At 39.4% G+C, this 16419-nt stretch overlaps 2 protein-coding genes across 3 annotated transcripts in view; both read left to right on the forward strand.

Annotated features, from left to right (window-relative positions):
* LOC129436561 (leukocyte immunoglobulin-like receptor subfamily A member 3) overlaps positions 1-930 on the forward strand; it is a 33089-nt gene extending 32159 nt beyond the window's left edge. Inside the window, exons 11-13 of the mRNA XM_073857903.1 lie at positions 130-369; positions 454-561; positions 675-930. Coding sequence (XP_073714004.1) covers positions 130-369; positions 454-561; positions 675-739 — 413 coding nt within the window. The 3' untranslated portion in view covers positions 740-930. The remainder of the gene's footprint in view (positions 1-129; positions 370-453; positions 562-674) is intronic.
* LOC129436562 (uncharacterized) overlaps positions 1-7561 on the forward strand; it is a 64451-nt gene extending 56890 nt beyond the window's left edge. The window contains exon 3 of one of the 2 annotated variants that reach the window (XM_073857598.1): positions 7196-7561. In XM_073857598.1, the coding sequence (XP_073713699.1) occupies positions 7196-7266 (71 nt within the window). In that variant the 3' untranslated portion in view covers positions 7267-7561. The remainder of the gene's footprint in view (positions 1-7195) is intronic. The other variant, XM_073857597.1, reaches the window with a different exon arrangement.
* Positions 7562-16419: the final 8858 nt, after the last annotated feature.

The raw sequence follows: 16419 nt of genomic DNA on the forward strand, positions 1-16419 counted from the left end.
ACTTTCCTTATTTAAATTTGCGTATTAATCCGCAAATCGCATGCGAGCCGAACCGTAAATCGTGATCCGTATGGATCACGGATCAACTGCGATCTGGTGCACCACTAAGTCATTTCTTCTGTTGTGTAGATGTTGATGTGATTCTGGACAGTCCTGTTCATCCTGTGACTGAAGGAGATCCTCTGACTCTACACTGTTTATATCGACTTAACCCCCAAACTAAATTTCATAAAGATAAATCAGTGGTGCAGAGTCAGAATAAAGACAACGTGATGATCATCCCTTCAGTCTCAAAGTCACATGAGGGTTTCTACTACTGTGAACACACAGATAGAGGAGAGTCTCCGAAGAGCTGGATCTCAGTCAGAGGTGAGAGTTTATAGAAATGATGTCAAGTGATTTTGATTGTTGTTGTTTAGATATACTGCATAATAACATGTGTTTCTGTTTCAGAAGCTCAGGTGAAGATGTCTGGACTCAAGATTTTCATTTTTCTGCTGGCAGTTTGTCCATATCTGATAGCAACAGCCGTGCTGGTTATCAAATTCTACAGATTGAAAGGTAAAACATCAGATTTTTTTTAAGTTGCTACATTTACCATATTTACTATTGCATCAAAAACAACATCTAACGTCCAGTTAATGTCAATAATTGTTTTTGTGTGTATTTAACAGTTACTCGCTCATCTGTTGAAGATCAGTTGCAGTATGCAGTAAGAGAAGATGAAACATCATTCTGATATGAATGTGTTGTGAGTGCAGTCAAGCATCAGTCTGTGATCTATCAATAGCGGCGTTTAAATGGACAATTGTAATTGTTTTTTAAATGTTTTTAACATTTTTAAATGTTAAATCCAAAAGAAAATGCTCCATGTAAACATCTCAATAAAAATAAAAAGAGCCAAACTGATTAAAAATGTTTGTAAACACATGATCGGTTTGATAACTAAAATTGGGAATTCTCTGCGCATGTGCAATCTTTTTCTTTAATGGTGATTGGCAAACTCACTTATAGGTGTATTAAAGCCACTTACTGGATTGAAGTGAGGAGCATATGCGCATGTGCAATTATGTTGAATTGGCGTAATGACGTATGACGCAAAGAACGCCAGGAAGTAACATGAAGCGAAAGTATTGTCATTTTTAAATGTTCCTAATCTCCTTCCAATCCTCTGTGAAGTAATAAGAGACAGTATAAATTATGGACTGAACGCTGAACACTCTGGTCTATAAACACGTGTGTTGGACTTCACTTGGCGCTACACAGCTCCGCTGGAGCGATACAATAAAGTTACTTAGAAAAACTGTGGACTTTGTACTCGCTCTCGCAGACAGTCTCTAAAGCACTGCGTGAGGTCAAACACACTTTTTGGGCACACCCCTGGTAAAAAAACCAATAGACACCATCACAGAAATTCTATTGGTTTTATTGGGAATTTTATTGGTTCTAATGGAATATGGCCCAAAACACACTACAGTGTATTGGTCTTTGTTGGTAAAAGCCAAAGGTTCCTATTGGTATTTTAATGGAAACCATTAGAATTTTCTGTAATGGTTTTATTGTTTTTTTTTAGCTGGGACATGAATGGATGTTTTTGCTGCTGCTTGATAATCAGCGATGCACATAGCTCCGTGTGTTTGTCGTTTATTAATTATGACTTGAAATAGGTGCACACCAATTTTAGGAGGCTTGTATGCATATCTTAAAACAGCGCAAAACTATATTTGTGTAATGTGCACATTTCAAATGATCAAATCTGATTTGAAGCTTGTGCCATATAAACACGCACATCAATCAGATCACATTATTAAAGGAATAGTCTACTATATTTTGTGGCGTGGTAGCACTTTTGGGAGTACTTCGACTCGCCTGAAAAGTCCGCTCCCCTTCTCACTCTCATAATGGGAGAGGGAGGGTGTTACTGCGCCAAGTCGAAGTGCTCCCAAAAGTGCTATTACGCCATAAAATGTAGTTCCTCTTTTAAATCCGCTTAGAAAAGCGCTACGTTTTATTTTGTACCACCAAACTTGTTTGTATAACTACTCGTCTTAAATAGGAAAAACGTGTTTGGTCACTTCTAACTTTGGTACCATTGAATGAATGGGGCTAAGCTAAATGCTTTCGAAGTGTCGCGGCGCGCTCCAGCGCTTGCGTGCACGCGCACAGATGATAGAGGGATGTATCAACAATTCTTAGTTAAGGTAATAACATATTTTAATATTGAAAATGAGTAGACTATTCCTTTAAGTGTTCATGTAAACACTATGATTGGATTTATCAATCAGAATGATTTCATTTAAATGAAGGCAAAAGGTGTCCATGTAAACATAGCTAATAACACATTCACAAACTGAATAACTGCAGTCAATAACAGTGAGTGACAATCACACATGAATGAATTCTGGAGTGAATCCCTTTATTATTAATATGAGTGTGAATGTGATACAGGAGTCACTCAAAGCTTTTTTAGTATCATATGTTTGTTAAAAGTGCTTTTGTAATTGTTTTCATAATTTCTGAGTAAAGCAGGATATTTAGGGTTTGCTTGAGCTGAAAATTCATTTAATAGATGGAACAATTAGTGGCATTTTAATAAAAGATGTTGTTTATACATTTATTACTAAATCTTCATTCTTTAAGTAATTATGATTGTCAGTATTGCCAGTGGTGTTTGTGTAATATTTTTCTTCATAATGGACCCATTAAATCAGATATGACTTCATGAGTGTGTGTGATGTTTTCTTTGTTGCTGTATGTAAATAAATTATTGTATAGTGAAGATGTTATTTGACTTCCAGCCACGAGGGGTCGGTGTGGTTTCTCTGTGTTCTCTATTGATTCACTGAGTCCTAAATTAATCTGATGCAACTGTTGCTGGGGCCTGTTGCACAAAAGTAGAATTAAGACATCCAGGATAAATGACTGAGCTGAGCTCAATGAATCCAAAACAAGTGCGTCCAGGCTTAATTGGTTGCACAAAGACCAAGCCAGGATGAGCAGACACGGATTCATTAAGCCAGGTGAAACTAATCCTGAATAGGTGCGCTCTCACGGATCACTCAAATAGACCCCGCCACCGATCACAGATTCACCGATTCACCATGGCAACTAGCAGCGTTCTTTTCCCCGTCAGAGGCACAAATCCATACGAGGAGGTAAAAGACATAATTAAGAAGAAAGGCAACACCACCATAGTGATAAAGCAAAGAGAAAAGCATGGCAAAGTATTGCAGAACGCCTGAATGCATAAGTAGTGCACAATTACACACTCACCTCTCCGCTAAAACATCACAATTACAATTAAAATATTTAACTCACATCTCCAAAAAACACAATTGTACTCTGATTATGAAACAGTTATTTTTTTATTGAAATGGACTGCAAATATGAGTAAAATTGTGTAAAGTAACTCCATAACACTGGATAAGGCTTCAATAAATTATTATGACAGCCTTACATTATTACTACGCTCATTATGTACTCTGCTTCTTATGTTGTCCACCGTTTTTTTATGCTTTTATTAATGTAAAGCTGCTTTGAAACAATAAGAACAATTTACTTAAACACTTACTCAAAACGATTTTCTTATTCCATTGGCTGATTTTTTTTGCTTTTTTTGCTTATTTTCCTAGGTCATTTTGCTCATCAAGAAAATGAATCTTATTTTTTTTATATATTTACTGAAAACAAGACAAAAATACAAAGTAAGTCAATTTTTGCAGTGTGACTCCATTGCATGTTCTTGTGTGATAAAGAAAGTCTCTCTTTTTGTGTGTGGTGTATATGATGTAGATTACACATGACCGGGCCAAAACGGACATGGCAGCAGGTCAAAATCAAATACAAGAACATTCTGCAGAATGGTAAGGGCCCTGACTAATACTTAATAATGCACAAGCATAGATTGTACCCAGAAGGTGCCTGCTTACACATTGTCTGTATTGTTTTAGCAGTGAAAAAGAATACCCAGAGACAAGGCACGGGTGGTGGGTCACCAAAAGCTGACCTCACCCCAGCAGAGGCCAGCTTTGGAGCTAAATAAAGGCAGGCCGGTTGGAGGGGATCCATGGGGGAAAAGAGACAAGCATAGGTCCCTCACAAGATGCCACCCGCTTTATACAAGGTATGTTCTCCCATCTCTACATGGGATACAATCACATTCTATAATCTGTTTGGACTGTCTGACTTTGGTTTGCCTATTGCCTTGCAGTGTCTGCCAGCACTGTGTTACTGTTAAAGCCACCAGCACGAGCATCAGACGATCCAGTGAGTACTCCATCAAAGGCATACTGTACTCTCTCTGGATTCCAGAAGGCATAAGGTATCATGTCAAACTTGTGAAAGTACTATTCAGTCTACAATGGTGAGGAGTCATCATTTGGAGCCATCACAAAATCTCATTTCTTTTACAAGACCCAGTGTCATTGGTGCACTGGACTGCACACACATAAGGATAAAAGCCCCCTCAGGTGCCCATAAGGCAGATTTTGTAAATATGAAATCTTTTCACAGCATTAATGTTCAGGTGAACATAACTTTTTGATATTTTCCATTGAACACTGGCAAAATGGGCTGGCTCAGTCCATGACTCCAGAATCTTTCGGACCTCTGAAATCTATCAGCGCCTATCACAAGGTGAGCCACACAACCCTTATTAATGACCACTTTTTACATAAACTTACACTTCCTGTGAAGCGCCCAGAGCGCCGTTGATCCGGGGATCTCTTTGGAAGCGAGCGGAAAGAGTGCGGGGCGAAAAGAGGCGAAAGGAAGGAGTGTGGTCGTATAGTACAGCAGAGCATCACGGAAAAGAAGGCGTTGTTTTTGTTGCTGTAGCGTTGGTGGCTGTAGTGCGGTGTTGTCGTTGCCACGGAGGCCTGGCGGAACTGGTAAACAGAGGAATTGGAGTTGGATTAACTGGGTGAAGAAGCATCGCTAAAGCGAGTCACTGGGTCGAGTAAGTGGAAAACAGTCGCTGTTATGATGTGGATGTACCGACACGATATGCCTTGGTGGAGTTAGAGAATTTGGGAGTAACGAATCCATAGTGTATTATCTGATCTTGTGCTGTGAGTTTACCACGTAGCGTTGTGGCCCCACTGGAAAGGGAAGTGTGGGCGAGCTGGGGAACAACACTGGAAGTATACGACACATGTGAGCGGCATTAAAGTCTGTTACGTATTGTGAATTTACAGTATATTACCTGACCTTGTGCTGTGAGTTTACCACGTAGTGTAGCGGCCCCACTGAGGAGAGAAGCGTGGGCGAGCCGGGAAACAACACTGGAAGTATAAGACGCATGTGAGTGGCATTAAAGTCCGTGTTACGTATTGTGAAATCAAAGTGTATTACCTGATCTTGTGCTGTGAGTTTACCATTTAGCGTTGCGGCCCCACTGGAAAGGGAAGCGTGGGCGAGCCGGGAAACAACACTGGAAGTATAAGACGCATGTGAGTGGCATTAAAGTCCGTGTTACGTATTGTGAAATCAAAGTGTATTACCTGATCTTGTGCTGTGAGTTTACCACGTAGTGTAGCGGCCCCACTGAGGAGAGAAGCGTGGGTAGGCCGAGGAGCACCAGCAATAACCACCGGGGGGTCCTGTGTCCATCTCTTAAGCACTTCTTCCCCTCCACCAAGAACATCACCCAACCAACTGCACGGCGGGCCCGGGTCGAGTTCTGGCTTGGTCCATAGTTCACTAAGTGTGTGTGTAGTGCCGTGGGTGAGTCTGTGTCTTCATTTGTGTGTGTACACCTAAAAGCTTGCAGTGTCGTGCTGTGCTCATGTTGACAGAAGCCACTTTGAGGCCAGAGGAGTCGTGAGGAGATGCCATTGAGGTCGGTGAAGTGTGAGTTGGAGGAATTTGCAACTTAGGACTTCCTGGAGGGTGAAGTGACGGACCTTTTCTCGATGAGTGAATGGGCAGTGGTGAAGTATCTGTTTACTGAAGTGAGTAAACCATTTTATGTTCAGTGCTTTTGACGGAGGGTTGTTGGACTGACGTCTGCACGAAATAACTGTCCTTGTGTGGAGCCTCTTCAAAGGTTCGCTCCTGTTCCGTGTCTCCGGTACTGTGAGTGGAAGAAGAACAAGGGAAGCGTTCGGCTCTACACATCCATACCCGACGTCCCCCTCCTGCCCTCTTGGAGGCCCACGAACCTGAAGAAGGAAGGACGTCCCAGCCTTGTGTATTCTTTACCTCTGCTTACCGCACGAACCTGGAGGAGGAAGGAAGAGGCACAGTAGTAAAATTGTAGACAGTATACTAACCACCTTTCTTCTGTGATCTGCCTCCAGGAGAAGAGGAGCGCGCCACGGGTTCAAGAAGACCAACCTCAAGGAGTCTGTCCCCCTGTCCCCGTGGAAGCTCCGCCTGGAGGCGTTAAGGATTCATTGTTTTAATTGCCCCCTTTCCCTTCGCCAGGTATGGGCAACTTCAGTCCTGGAGGGCCGGGGTCCTGCAGAGTTTAGCTCTAACCATAATTAAACACACCTGAAGCAGCCAATTAAGGTCTAACTAGGCATACTAGAAACTTTTAGACAGGTGTGCTGAGGCAAGTTGGCCCTCCAGGACCGAAGTTGCCCATCCCTGATCTAACCAGTGACAACGACAGGCTTGTTTGACTTCATGTGGGGTCACAAGAACCGAGTGGCTGATAACATCAAAATCCCACGAGAGCGATTCGAGAAATCATACAGAGGAGACTGCTATCAAAATACTCTTGCGGTACTTTGATGTCACCACCTGTCAGTTGTTGAGGAGCCACAAGCAGCAACAGCAGCAGGCTGATCATGACACTTGATCAATCTCCGACACCTTTCATCCAATCACAAAAAATAAGTATATGTTAGGGTCGAATAATACGTTTTCTTTTTTAATATAGTGTGTTATTTAGCTGCTTGTGCTTGTAAAAAAACTACAGCTCACAGAATCTATGTTAGTTTTAGTTTAGATGTAACTACAGGAGAGTGAAGTAAGTAGGAAAAATATTGAAAACTCTCTTATTTTTTAGCGAAATGGTAATGGACTAATCCGATTCTATGGATTGTGCTAAGCTATGCTAAAAGTGGTAGTGCCAGACCTGGAGATCAGCTGAATGGTAAAAATCAAAATGGTAAAAATCAAATGAGCATATTAAAAAAAGTGGAGTGTCCCTTTAATGGCAATAATTGTTTTTGTCTGTGTTTAACAGTTTGCTCATCTGTTGAAGATCAGTTGCAGAATGCAGTAAGAGAAGATGAATCTGATATGAATGTGTTGTGAGTGCAGTGAAGCATCAGTCTGTGATCTATCAATAACACATTCACAAACTGAATAACTGCAGTCAATAACAATGAGTGACAATCACAAATGAATTCTGGAGTGAATCTCTTTATTACTGATATGAGTGTGAAAGTGATACAGGAGTTTTGAGCATTTTGTATCATAGGTTTGCTAAAGGTGCTTTAGTAATAGTTTTTAAAAAAAAATTATAATGTGACATATTTAGGGTTTGCTTGAGCTAAAAATTAATTTTATAGATGGAACAATTTATTTCATTTAAATAAAAATGTACTTTACCTTTTACTTGTATCGATAAATATCTTTTATTTTAAAAACTATTTTCACTGGTGTTGTTTTTTCATAATAAATCCATTAAATCAGATTTAACACCGTGTTTTTTTGTTGTTGTAAGATAAACGATTGTGTAGTGAAGATGTTATTTGACTTCCACACACGAGGGGTCATTGTGGTTCCTCTGTGTTCAATATTGTTTCACTGAGTCCTTCATTAATCTGATAAAACTGTTGCTGGTCAACACATCTATTTCCCTTTAAGAAGTTTGCTTTTCCTCATTCATTTATTTCTCTGTATCAGCTGTAGATGAAAGTAAAGCGCTGTTCATGATCTCTTATATCTGCTGTGTGGTTTTGTAGTCTGTGTGAGTTAAATAAAGTTTATCAAACAGAGAGAATCTGGAAGTTGTAACACAGATGAGAGTAAAGAAGAAGCGTTGAGTTTAACACAACCTGAACAACACAAAGTCATCGACTAGATTATTGTACCTTTTTAGAGGAGGATGATGATGATGATGATGAAGTCCAGCAGCTTATTCATCTCCCAGTTTCTCCTCACCACAACCCTTTGTCTTTTTAATGTTACCTGAAAACTTTTCTCTTAATACTTTGTGATATTCTGCTGATAAGACCTGACTGAAACTTTTGTGTGTAAAATGTCTGACACAGTGACATCATAAACTGTTTCTTAATCTAAAGGTTGCAGCCTCCTGCATACTCCTGCAAGCTGCATACGTCATCAAGCCTGGTTTAGTCAACTTTATAGGCTAAATGTTAATGTTTTGAAAAAAGACTTTATGCATATGGAGCCTATAATGTGACTGCAGCCTTCCGATTTAGAAATGGCCATGCTGCTGTGGACTGCTGTGGTTGCCAACGAGTGACTTTTTATGAGTTGCTATGTGTTTTTTAGGCTGCTAACCATCTGTTAGATGGTTGCTATGGTGTTGTTTTTTCGTGGTTCTTTCTCGATGGTTCTTGTTGCTAAATGAGATGTGTTTGTCTGTTTGAATTTAAAGTTAGATCGGGGCGTCATGCACACTTTTTTTAAAGAGGGCACAGTGTGCACAGCACTATATATGCACAGATATCAATAAAGTCAAAATATGGACATACTGGCAGCTATATTTAAAATACATTTGGAATTTTAAACACCAAGAAGCGGTTTCCCGTACTGGGCTTAGATTAATCCAGGACTAGGCCTTGGTTATATTTGGACATTTAAGTAGCTTGTACAAACATACCTTACAAAAACACTGATGGTGTGCATCTTGAGACAAAACAATTACTGATATATTTCAAAATATGTCAGTGCAAGCTGTTTTCAGTTAAGACAGCTCAAACAAGCATTTTAGTCTGGGACTAGACTTAATCCCGGGATATACTGCATGATTATTGGCTGTCCCAGACAAAAGATTGCCATTGTAAAACAATCGTTGCGATTTCTGTGATCGTGGCTCTTCATCGGTGGTCCTATGTCGTACAATGAAAGAGGTTCAAAGACGGTCGTTTTCCCGGTCTTGCGTCCAAAGATAGCCTACAATAGTTTTCGGACAGTGTCAGAAATTCGGGATGATCACCGCACAGTGTGTTTGCTGCAACGACCTGCGCACTGGTATTGTTTACCACGAATGTATGCTGGTGACATTGCGCTAACGTGTGACGCAGCTGCCGAAGCTTCCTTGTACAGTCTACATGCTTGTCGTATCTGAGTTTAGGCGATCCGTGTCGCACAGTGTGATAAGGTAATGATCTTATAGAAGGGCAAAAATCCTAGTGTATCCTGGGCTTTAAGCCCGGTCTGTGGAACCGCCCCTAAATCTCTTACTGTACGGTGTATCTGCATGCTGCAGAAAAATTTAGTGGACTGACTTAAAAAAATTATGCTCTCAACAGTCATGTCTGTCCTTGCTTATAATGATCCACGCTGCAAAAACACTGAATTAAAATAAATATTTGATGCAATGTTAGCAGATCTAAAAGTTATCCTGCACAGCAAAACCTCCAGTGTTACAGTAAATTAAGTGTTAATAATCCACACCCAGAGTGTTAAAAATTAACTCTAAATTAGTGAATTTTTGTATTCTTCACAGAAACCATCCTAAAAACTCCTCTATTATGGGGTTAAGAGTGCAACAATAAGTAAAAAATGCTAAAATACACATATGATCAGGAAAATGGTTAACATCATGCTACTTATATCAGCATCAACAAGAAAACAATATATTTTGGATTCTTTGCCTGTTATAAAAACAATAAATTAAGGGTCAAGTGCCAAGTTACAGGGACACTCCACTTTTTTGAAAATATGCTCATTTTCCAGCTCCCCTGGGGTTAAACATTTGATTTTTAGCGTTTTGGAATCCATTCAGCTGATCTCCAGGTCTGGGGTAACACTTTTAGCATAGCTTAGCATAATCCATTGAATCCGATTAGACCATTCGCATTGTGCTAAAAAATAAACAGAGTTTTGATGTTTTTCCTTTTTTAAACTTGACTCTTCTGTAGATACATCATGTACTAAGACCGACAGAAAATTAAAAGTTGTGATTTTCTAGGCAGATAAGGCTAGGAACTATACTCTCATTCTGGCATAATAATCAAGGACTTTGCTGCTGTAATGGCTGTAGGAGGCACAATGATATTACGCAGCGCCTGAAAATAGTCCCCTGCTATTGAAAATTACCAAGGGGACTACTTTCGTGGGACTGCGCAATATCACTGCGCCTCGTGCAGCCATGTTACGGCAGCAAAGTCCTTGATTATTACGCCAAAATGAGAGTATAGTTCCTATTCATATCAGCCTAGAAAATCGCAACTTGACGATGAGCATATTTTCAAAAAATGTGGAGTGTCCCTTTAAGGGTAAAACTAATCACTGTTAGGGTGACTTTTTGTTATTATTTTTTTCTTTAGTGATGGTTGTTAACAGCAAATGTTTATAATCATCATCATGTTCATCTTGGTGTGGATTATATACACAAAGGGTTAGTTTCCTGGACAGGGTTTGAGATTAAACCAGGACTAGGCCTTAGTTATTTGGACATTTAAGAAGTTTTTTTTAAAACATACCGGGCAAAAAATCTTACTGGTGTACATCTTGAGTCAAACAGTGGCACTGATATATTTTAGGATATGCCAGTGCAAGCTGTAATGCTGCGTTTACACAAACTGCGGTAGAGGCGTGAAGCACAAGTGATTTTAATGTAAAGTCAATGTGAAGACGCATTGACGCTCGTCAGGAGGTCCCTTGGCGCGGAAGAGGCATTCGGCACGGAGCGGAAGACGCATTTCCGCCTCATTCACGCGTAAAGCTCATGCAGAAGGTGCGAATTGAGCGTTGTGTGCGGTACGTGCGAATGGTGCTTTTTGTGCATTTTGAGGTTCACGCAAATTTGCGACTGACGCCCAAGATGAAAAATTTGAACTTTGGCGGAATTTCTCTACGCCTTAACCAATCAGGAGCCTGCTTGCTGCCGTGGTGATAGCCTCGCCCGGAGTCACTTATTCAACCAACGCTTGATATTGTCTGTGAGCAGTCACCCGGAGCTATACGACTATATGATCTATAGAGGAGACAGGAATAAATAGGACCTCGCTTGGAAGAGTGTCAGTGAGGACATTGTGCAACCTGGTAAGTTGTAATACACACTTCACTTTTGAGTCATGTGACGTTTATCGACCCGCGCAGTGTATTTCCCCCCTATATTAAGGTTACCAAATACAAACTGGTAACTCTCTCGATAAATGCACACAGATCTACATCAGTCATCTTGCAAACAGACAACCGCATAGCACTTGCCCCTCCCACAAGAAGCGGAGTTTGCCTCTGACGGGCGTCAAATGCTTGCTTTTTCCGCGCGTCTACTCCGCTCTACACACGCGAATGCATCCTTAAGCGGCAAACCACGCGCGGTACCCGCCTGAAACACAGTTGGTGTAAACTCAGCATTAGTCTAGGAATAGACCTACAGTAAGTCCTGTCCAGAAAACCGCTCATGAGTTCATTTAACACTAGCAGTTTTGCTGTGTGTAATTGACACTTCGCTTATTTTTCATTAAAAGCATATAATGTGCACAGATAACAGATTAAAAGATGCTTCGTTGATTTTGGGGTTGCATGCAAATTCACTTCCCCCTCAGTTTGAATGGGCATGGTGCCTCTGAGTCAGATCATTTACTAAAGTCACAGCTCATCTTTCCTCAACAGACTTTTTCAGTTTGCTGCCCTTATAGGGTGAATCCCCTTGTGCAGGTTGCATCCCTTTTGCAGCCCCTTTGAAGAAAATTCATGACACAAAACAATCTCAAACTTAAAATTTGAATTAAACAAAACATTAAATTATGAGTTGTGATGTCGCCTGGAAGCCTTATTTTTTACGATTTAATTACACAGATCTTAGGCTAAAATAATGTATTTTATAAAATGTCATAAAACTGAGGCCTTCCTGGCACCATCTCAGGGCCCGCAGTTAACACAGGAAACACCACTCATTTGAATTCCTATGTATTTTTAAACCAGTATTGTTTTTTCTTATATATTTATGTGTTTGTACTGATTTTAATAGGTTTTCTGAGAAATCTCCAAAAAAAACATAATTGATTTGATTTCAAACACTGTTAGACAATGTCATTTCATATTTTATTGGTATTTTATTTCATTCTTACGGGTTTCCTTTTAGAAATTAATCCTCAGAACTTTGAAACTTTGTCTCTGGTACCATTCATTAACGTGCAGTATGATTTTCTGATTCATTTCAAAGATGTATTGTGAATAGAGTGAATATAATAATAATAATAATACCTTTATTTTATAGAGTGCCTTTAAAAGTGGCTTTCTCAAAGCGCTTTTCAGAGAATACAACATATTAAAAATACAAAAAATATAGATAATGGAAATAATAAAGAAAATAAAATAATCAAGTAAAAGCAATCCTAAAATATAATGTTTTAAGAAGAGATTTAAAAGTCTCTAAAGTATTTGCTTCCCTTATGTCAGCTGGAAGAGAGTTCCAAAGCGAGCATAAGATGAAAATGCTCTATCACCCCTGGAGTGAAGCCGTGTCTTAGGAACAACTAAGAGTCCACTCTGAGAGGAACGCAGATTAAGACATGGAGTATAAGGCAATAGAAGATCAGTTAAATAGTGAGGAGCCAGATCATGAATTCAGAATATGAATTAAATGAGTTGAAAATGGTAAATTAAATCTATTAAATGTATGTACACAGTTGATGTACAGATAAGATAAGCTCTAGTGTGAGTGTTCACACTGGGACTGAAGATGCATCACCAACAAGATCTTCATATATAGATCTACACATATATGTTTTCTTTCTACTTCCTCTTTCAGCTTAATTTCTCTTACAGTTAAACATTAGCATCTTTCACACATTAATTTCGCAAAATTACTATACATTTACCAGAATGACCTTAACCGTACATACAAAAATGTGCTGTTCACACACGTAGTGACGTTTCGTCTTTTTACCAGTAAGATATCATTCCCACATCCATACCAAAATACTGATAAACTCTGTCCGAGAGCACAATAATCCCCTAAACTGACATGCAACAAGGTTGGTGTTTAAAGTGCACCTATTTCATTGCTAAAAAACAATGTTATTTTGTGTGTTTGGTATAGTACAATGTGTTTGCGTGTTTTATGGTTTAAAAAACACATTATTTTCCACATACCGGTAGCTCCAGATTTTCCTGAAATGCACGGATTTTGTACAAAACTTCTCAGTGATTGGCCAGCTTACAGTATCTGTACGTTGTGATTGGCCTGAATACCTCAGACGACAGCTGGAAATGTGATGCTTTTATTTTTCTTTTGTCGTGTTTTACGCAAGCAAATGTCTGCTTCCAATATGTTAAATAATATACATTGATAAAAATATATTTAAGTAACTGAGGGTGAAGCACTGGCCCGATCCGGCAAGTGACAATACTTTTTACTGGCCAGAATGTCTTTCACGCTTGCCCCGGGCCACCGGGCAGTCCTTTATGTTGAGCCCTGCATAATTACATGTCACACTGAAAAAAATGATTCATTGAATTCAATCAATCTTACAAAGGTAAGTGGTTGCAATCAATTTATTTAAGCTACATTTAAACCAAAAAGATTAGTAAAGTAAAATAAAATATAAAACTTTTGTTTAAATGTAGCTTAAATAAACTGATTGCAACCACTTACCTTAAAAAAATTGATTAAATTCAGTGAATCATTTTTTTCAGTGTATTTTGTGCTGCTGTCTTTATTAATTTTTTACTCTTCAACTTTGGGAAAACCACAGAGCTCATCAATGTCCTTTTTTACACAGCCATCCAATCACAGTAGAGGGGGGCGGGACAAACACACTAATGGAGTATTTGATATTACTTGGTGATGCATTTTTATTTTCAGTAATATTGTTCAAAAGAAGATACTAGTAGCATGTAACATGTTGTGGATATTCTAAATTACAGCAACAAATGCGTCTCTGAAATATTGCTCAGTGTTCCAAAGCGCTCTCAAGTGCCACCATGCTGGTCGTTTTTCAGAAGAGCACCAGATATTACTTCAGCTTGCTTAAAACGCTTTGGTGGACACAGTTTCAATTATTTATTTATTGATAGGAATGTACCCTATTAGTCCCATGTATGGAATATAATGTAGCCAAACCAGAGAATGGAATCTCTTACAGCATTGAGATGCGTAATTTAGGAATGTTGATGAAAGCATTTTAAGTGTCAGAGAAAGATGCAAAAACATACAGCACTACAAGTTTCATTTATCATTTAAAATCAAGACATCCTGAACAACATGCAGCATATGAGAAAGACATAAATAAAACGTTTGTTAACAAAAGCATTTTGTTAGACCACTTTTTTCTTCTGCCGTCTCTCTCCCTTTGCTACGCGTGTCTGCTGCTCAACATAGGCCTACAGTAAAGTACTGCATAAGCATCTTTGCAGGTATCTTAAGGCAGAGTAATGAATAGGTTATTTGCATTTTGTCCAGGAATAGAAGATTTGATTAATATCCGTTTAACCAAGACTCATTTATGTGGTTGAATGTAAATAGAACAGTTTTAACAAATCGGATAACTATCTGATCAGAGAGTGACCAGGTGTAAGAAGGCCACAAATAATGTGAAATAAACTGCTGGAATGTTAAAAAAATGTATTGTTAAATAATGTAAAATAAATACAGTAAAAAGGACATTCTGAAAATGTAACTTGTGCAATGGTGAGAAAATTGGGAAAATAATTAGAAAAATGAAAAAAAAATGTTCGATATTCGGCTGAGTATTTCATTTTATTCGGCCTCAGCAAAGACTTTTCCTTTCAGGCATCCCCAATAGTTTATAAAGTTTAGAATATGGATATTTTACACAAAATCGCATTGATTACCGCAGAAGCTTTTTATTAACCCTCTGAAGCCGTGTCAATTACGTCTGTGAAAGATGGATGCACTTTTTGGGCTTCAAAGTCAGAAGTTGTTCCCTGGTCCCCGTTTATACAATTTTACGATATCTTAAACCTTGTTTGATATTATCGCCACCTGATCTCGTAATGTGAATAACACAATGACAAGGTGGGACTAATCCAGTCAGTCACAGTGCAGATGATATAAATGGAGAAATGTTGACTAAAAAGGCCAAGATGATTGTCCATTTATGAAGAAATTTGTAACATCTTGCGTTGATTTATGTGAGAAAACGTATGGCTTAATGGACAAAACGACTCTTTATTAAATGTTTAGTAAAGCGAATTTGTTAAAAACAACACAATCCGTGTTAGTTTAGGGACATTTACATTTAGTCATTTACCAGACGCTTTTGTCCAAATTGACTTACAAATGAGTTAAACAATAGAAGCAATTATAGCAACACAAGAACAGCAATACATAAGTGCCCTGGAAATAGTCTCATCAAGTCCAACACAGTATAGACGACGGTTGGTTAGTAATTTTTTTTAAGTGTACAGCTAAAGAGAAAGAAAAAACAGAGAAAGATAGTAAGTCCTATATTAGGAAGTGAGGTAATGGCGGAAGAGATGGGTTTTTAGCCGATTCTTAAAGACAGCTACGGAGTCAGCAGATCGTGTCACGACCGGCAGATCCTTTCACAGTCATGGAACAGCTCCTGAGAAGGTACGCGCTAATGTTTTTTTTCCCTTTTTGAGATGGCACCACAAGCCATCACTCGGTGGCAGAGCGCAGGGATCGAGAGGGTACATAAGGCTGTATATGAAGGTAAGTGGGTGCTGACCCACTTTGGCTCATTGAAGACCACTTTTGCCGCTGTGTTCTGAATCATCTGTAGGGGTTTGGTTGTTCAGGCTGGAAGCCCAGCAAGTAGTGCATTGCAGTAGTCCAGCTTGTACAGGATAAGAGCTTGAACTAGGACCTGCGTAGCGTGCTCATTAGGAAAAGCCTAATTTTCCTAATATTGTAGAGGATTATTCTACAAGAGCGAGTGGTGCTGGCAACATGCTCTGTGAAGCAAAGCTGATCATCAATGACCACTCCCAGGTTTTTGGCCGCCCTGGAAGGCATGATGGTCGAGCAACCTAGCTGAATGTTGTGCTAGTTTGTGCTGAATCTTTGGTTGTGCTGAATCTTTGGTTCAGATGATATGACAAGCAGTACTGTCTTCGCAAGGTTAAGCTGGAGATGGTGATCCTTCATCCAGAGTGAGATGTCCCTCAGGCATGCCGAGATGCGGGCAGAAACTGTGGGATCATCAGGGAGGAACGACAAGTGGAGATAAGTGTCGTCTGCATAGCAGTGGTAGGAAAAGCCATGTTTTCGAATGACGGAGCCCATGTCATGTATATCGAAAAGAGCAGTGGCCCAAGCACAGAGCCTTGAGG

The sequence above is a fragment of the Misgurnus anguillicaudatus genome, chromosome 19 (assembly GCF_027580225.2).
Source record: "Misgurnus anguillicaudatus chromosome 19, ASM2758022v2, whole genome shotgun sequence".
Lineage (NCBI taxonomy): Eukaryota > Metazoa > Chordata > Actinopteri > Cypriniformes > Cobitidae > Misgurnus > Misgurnus anguillicaudatus.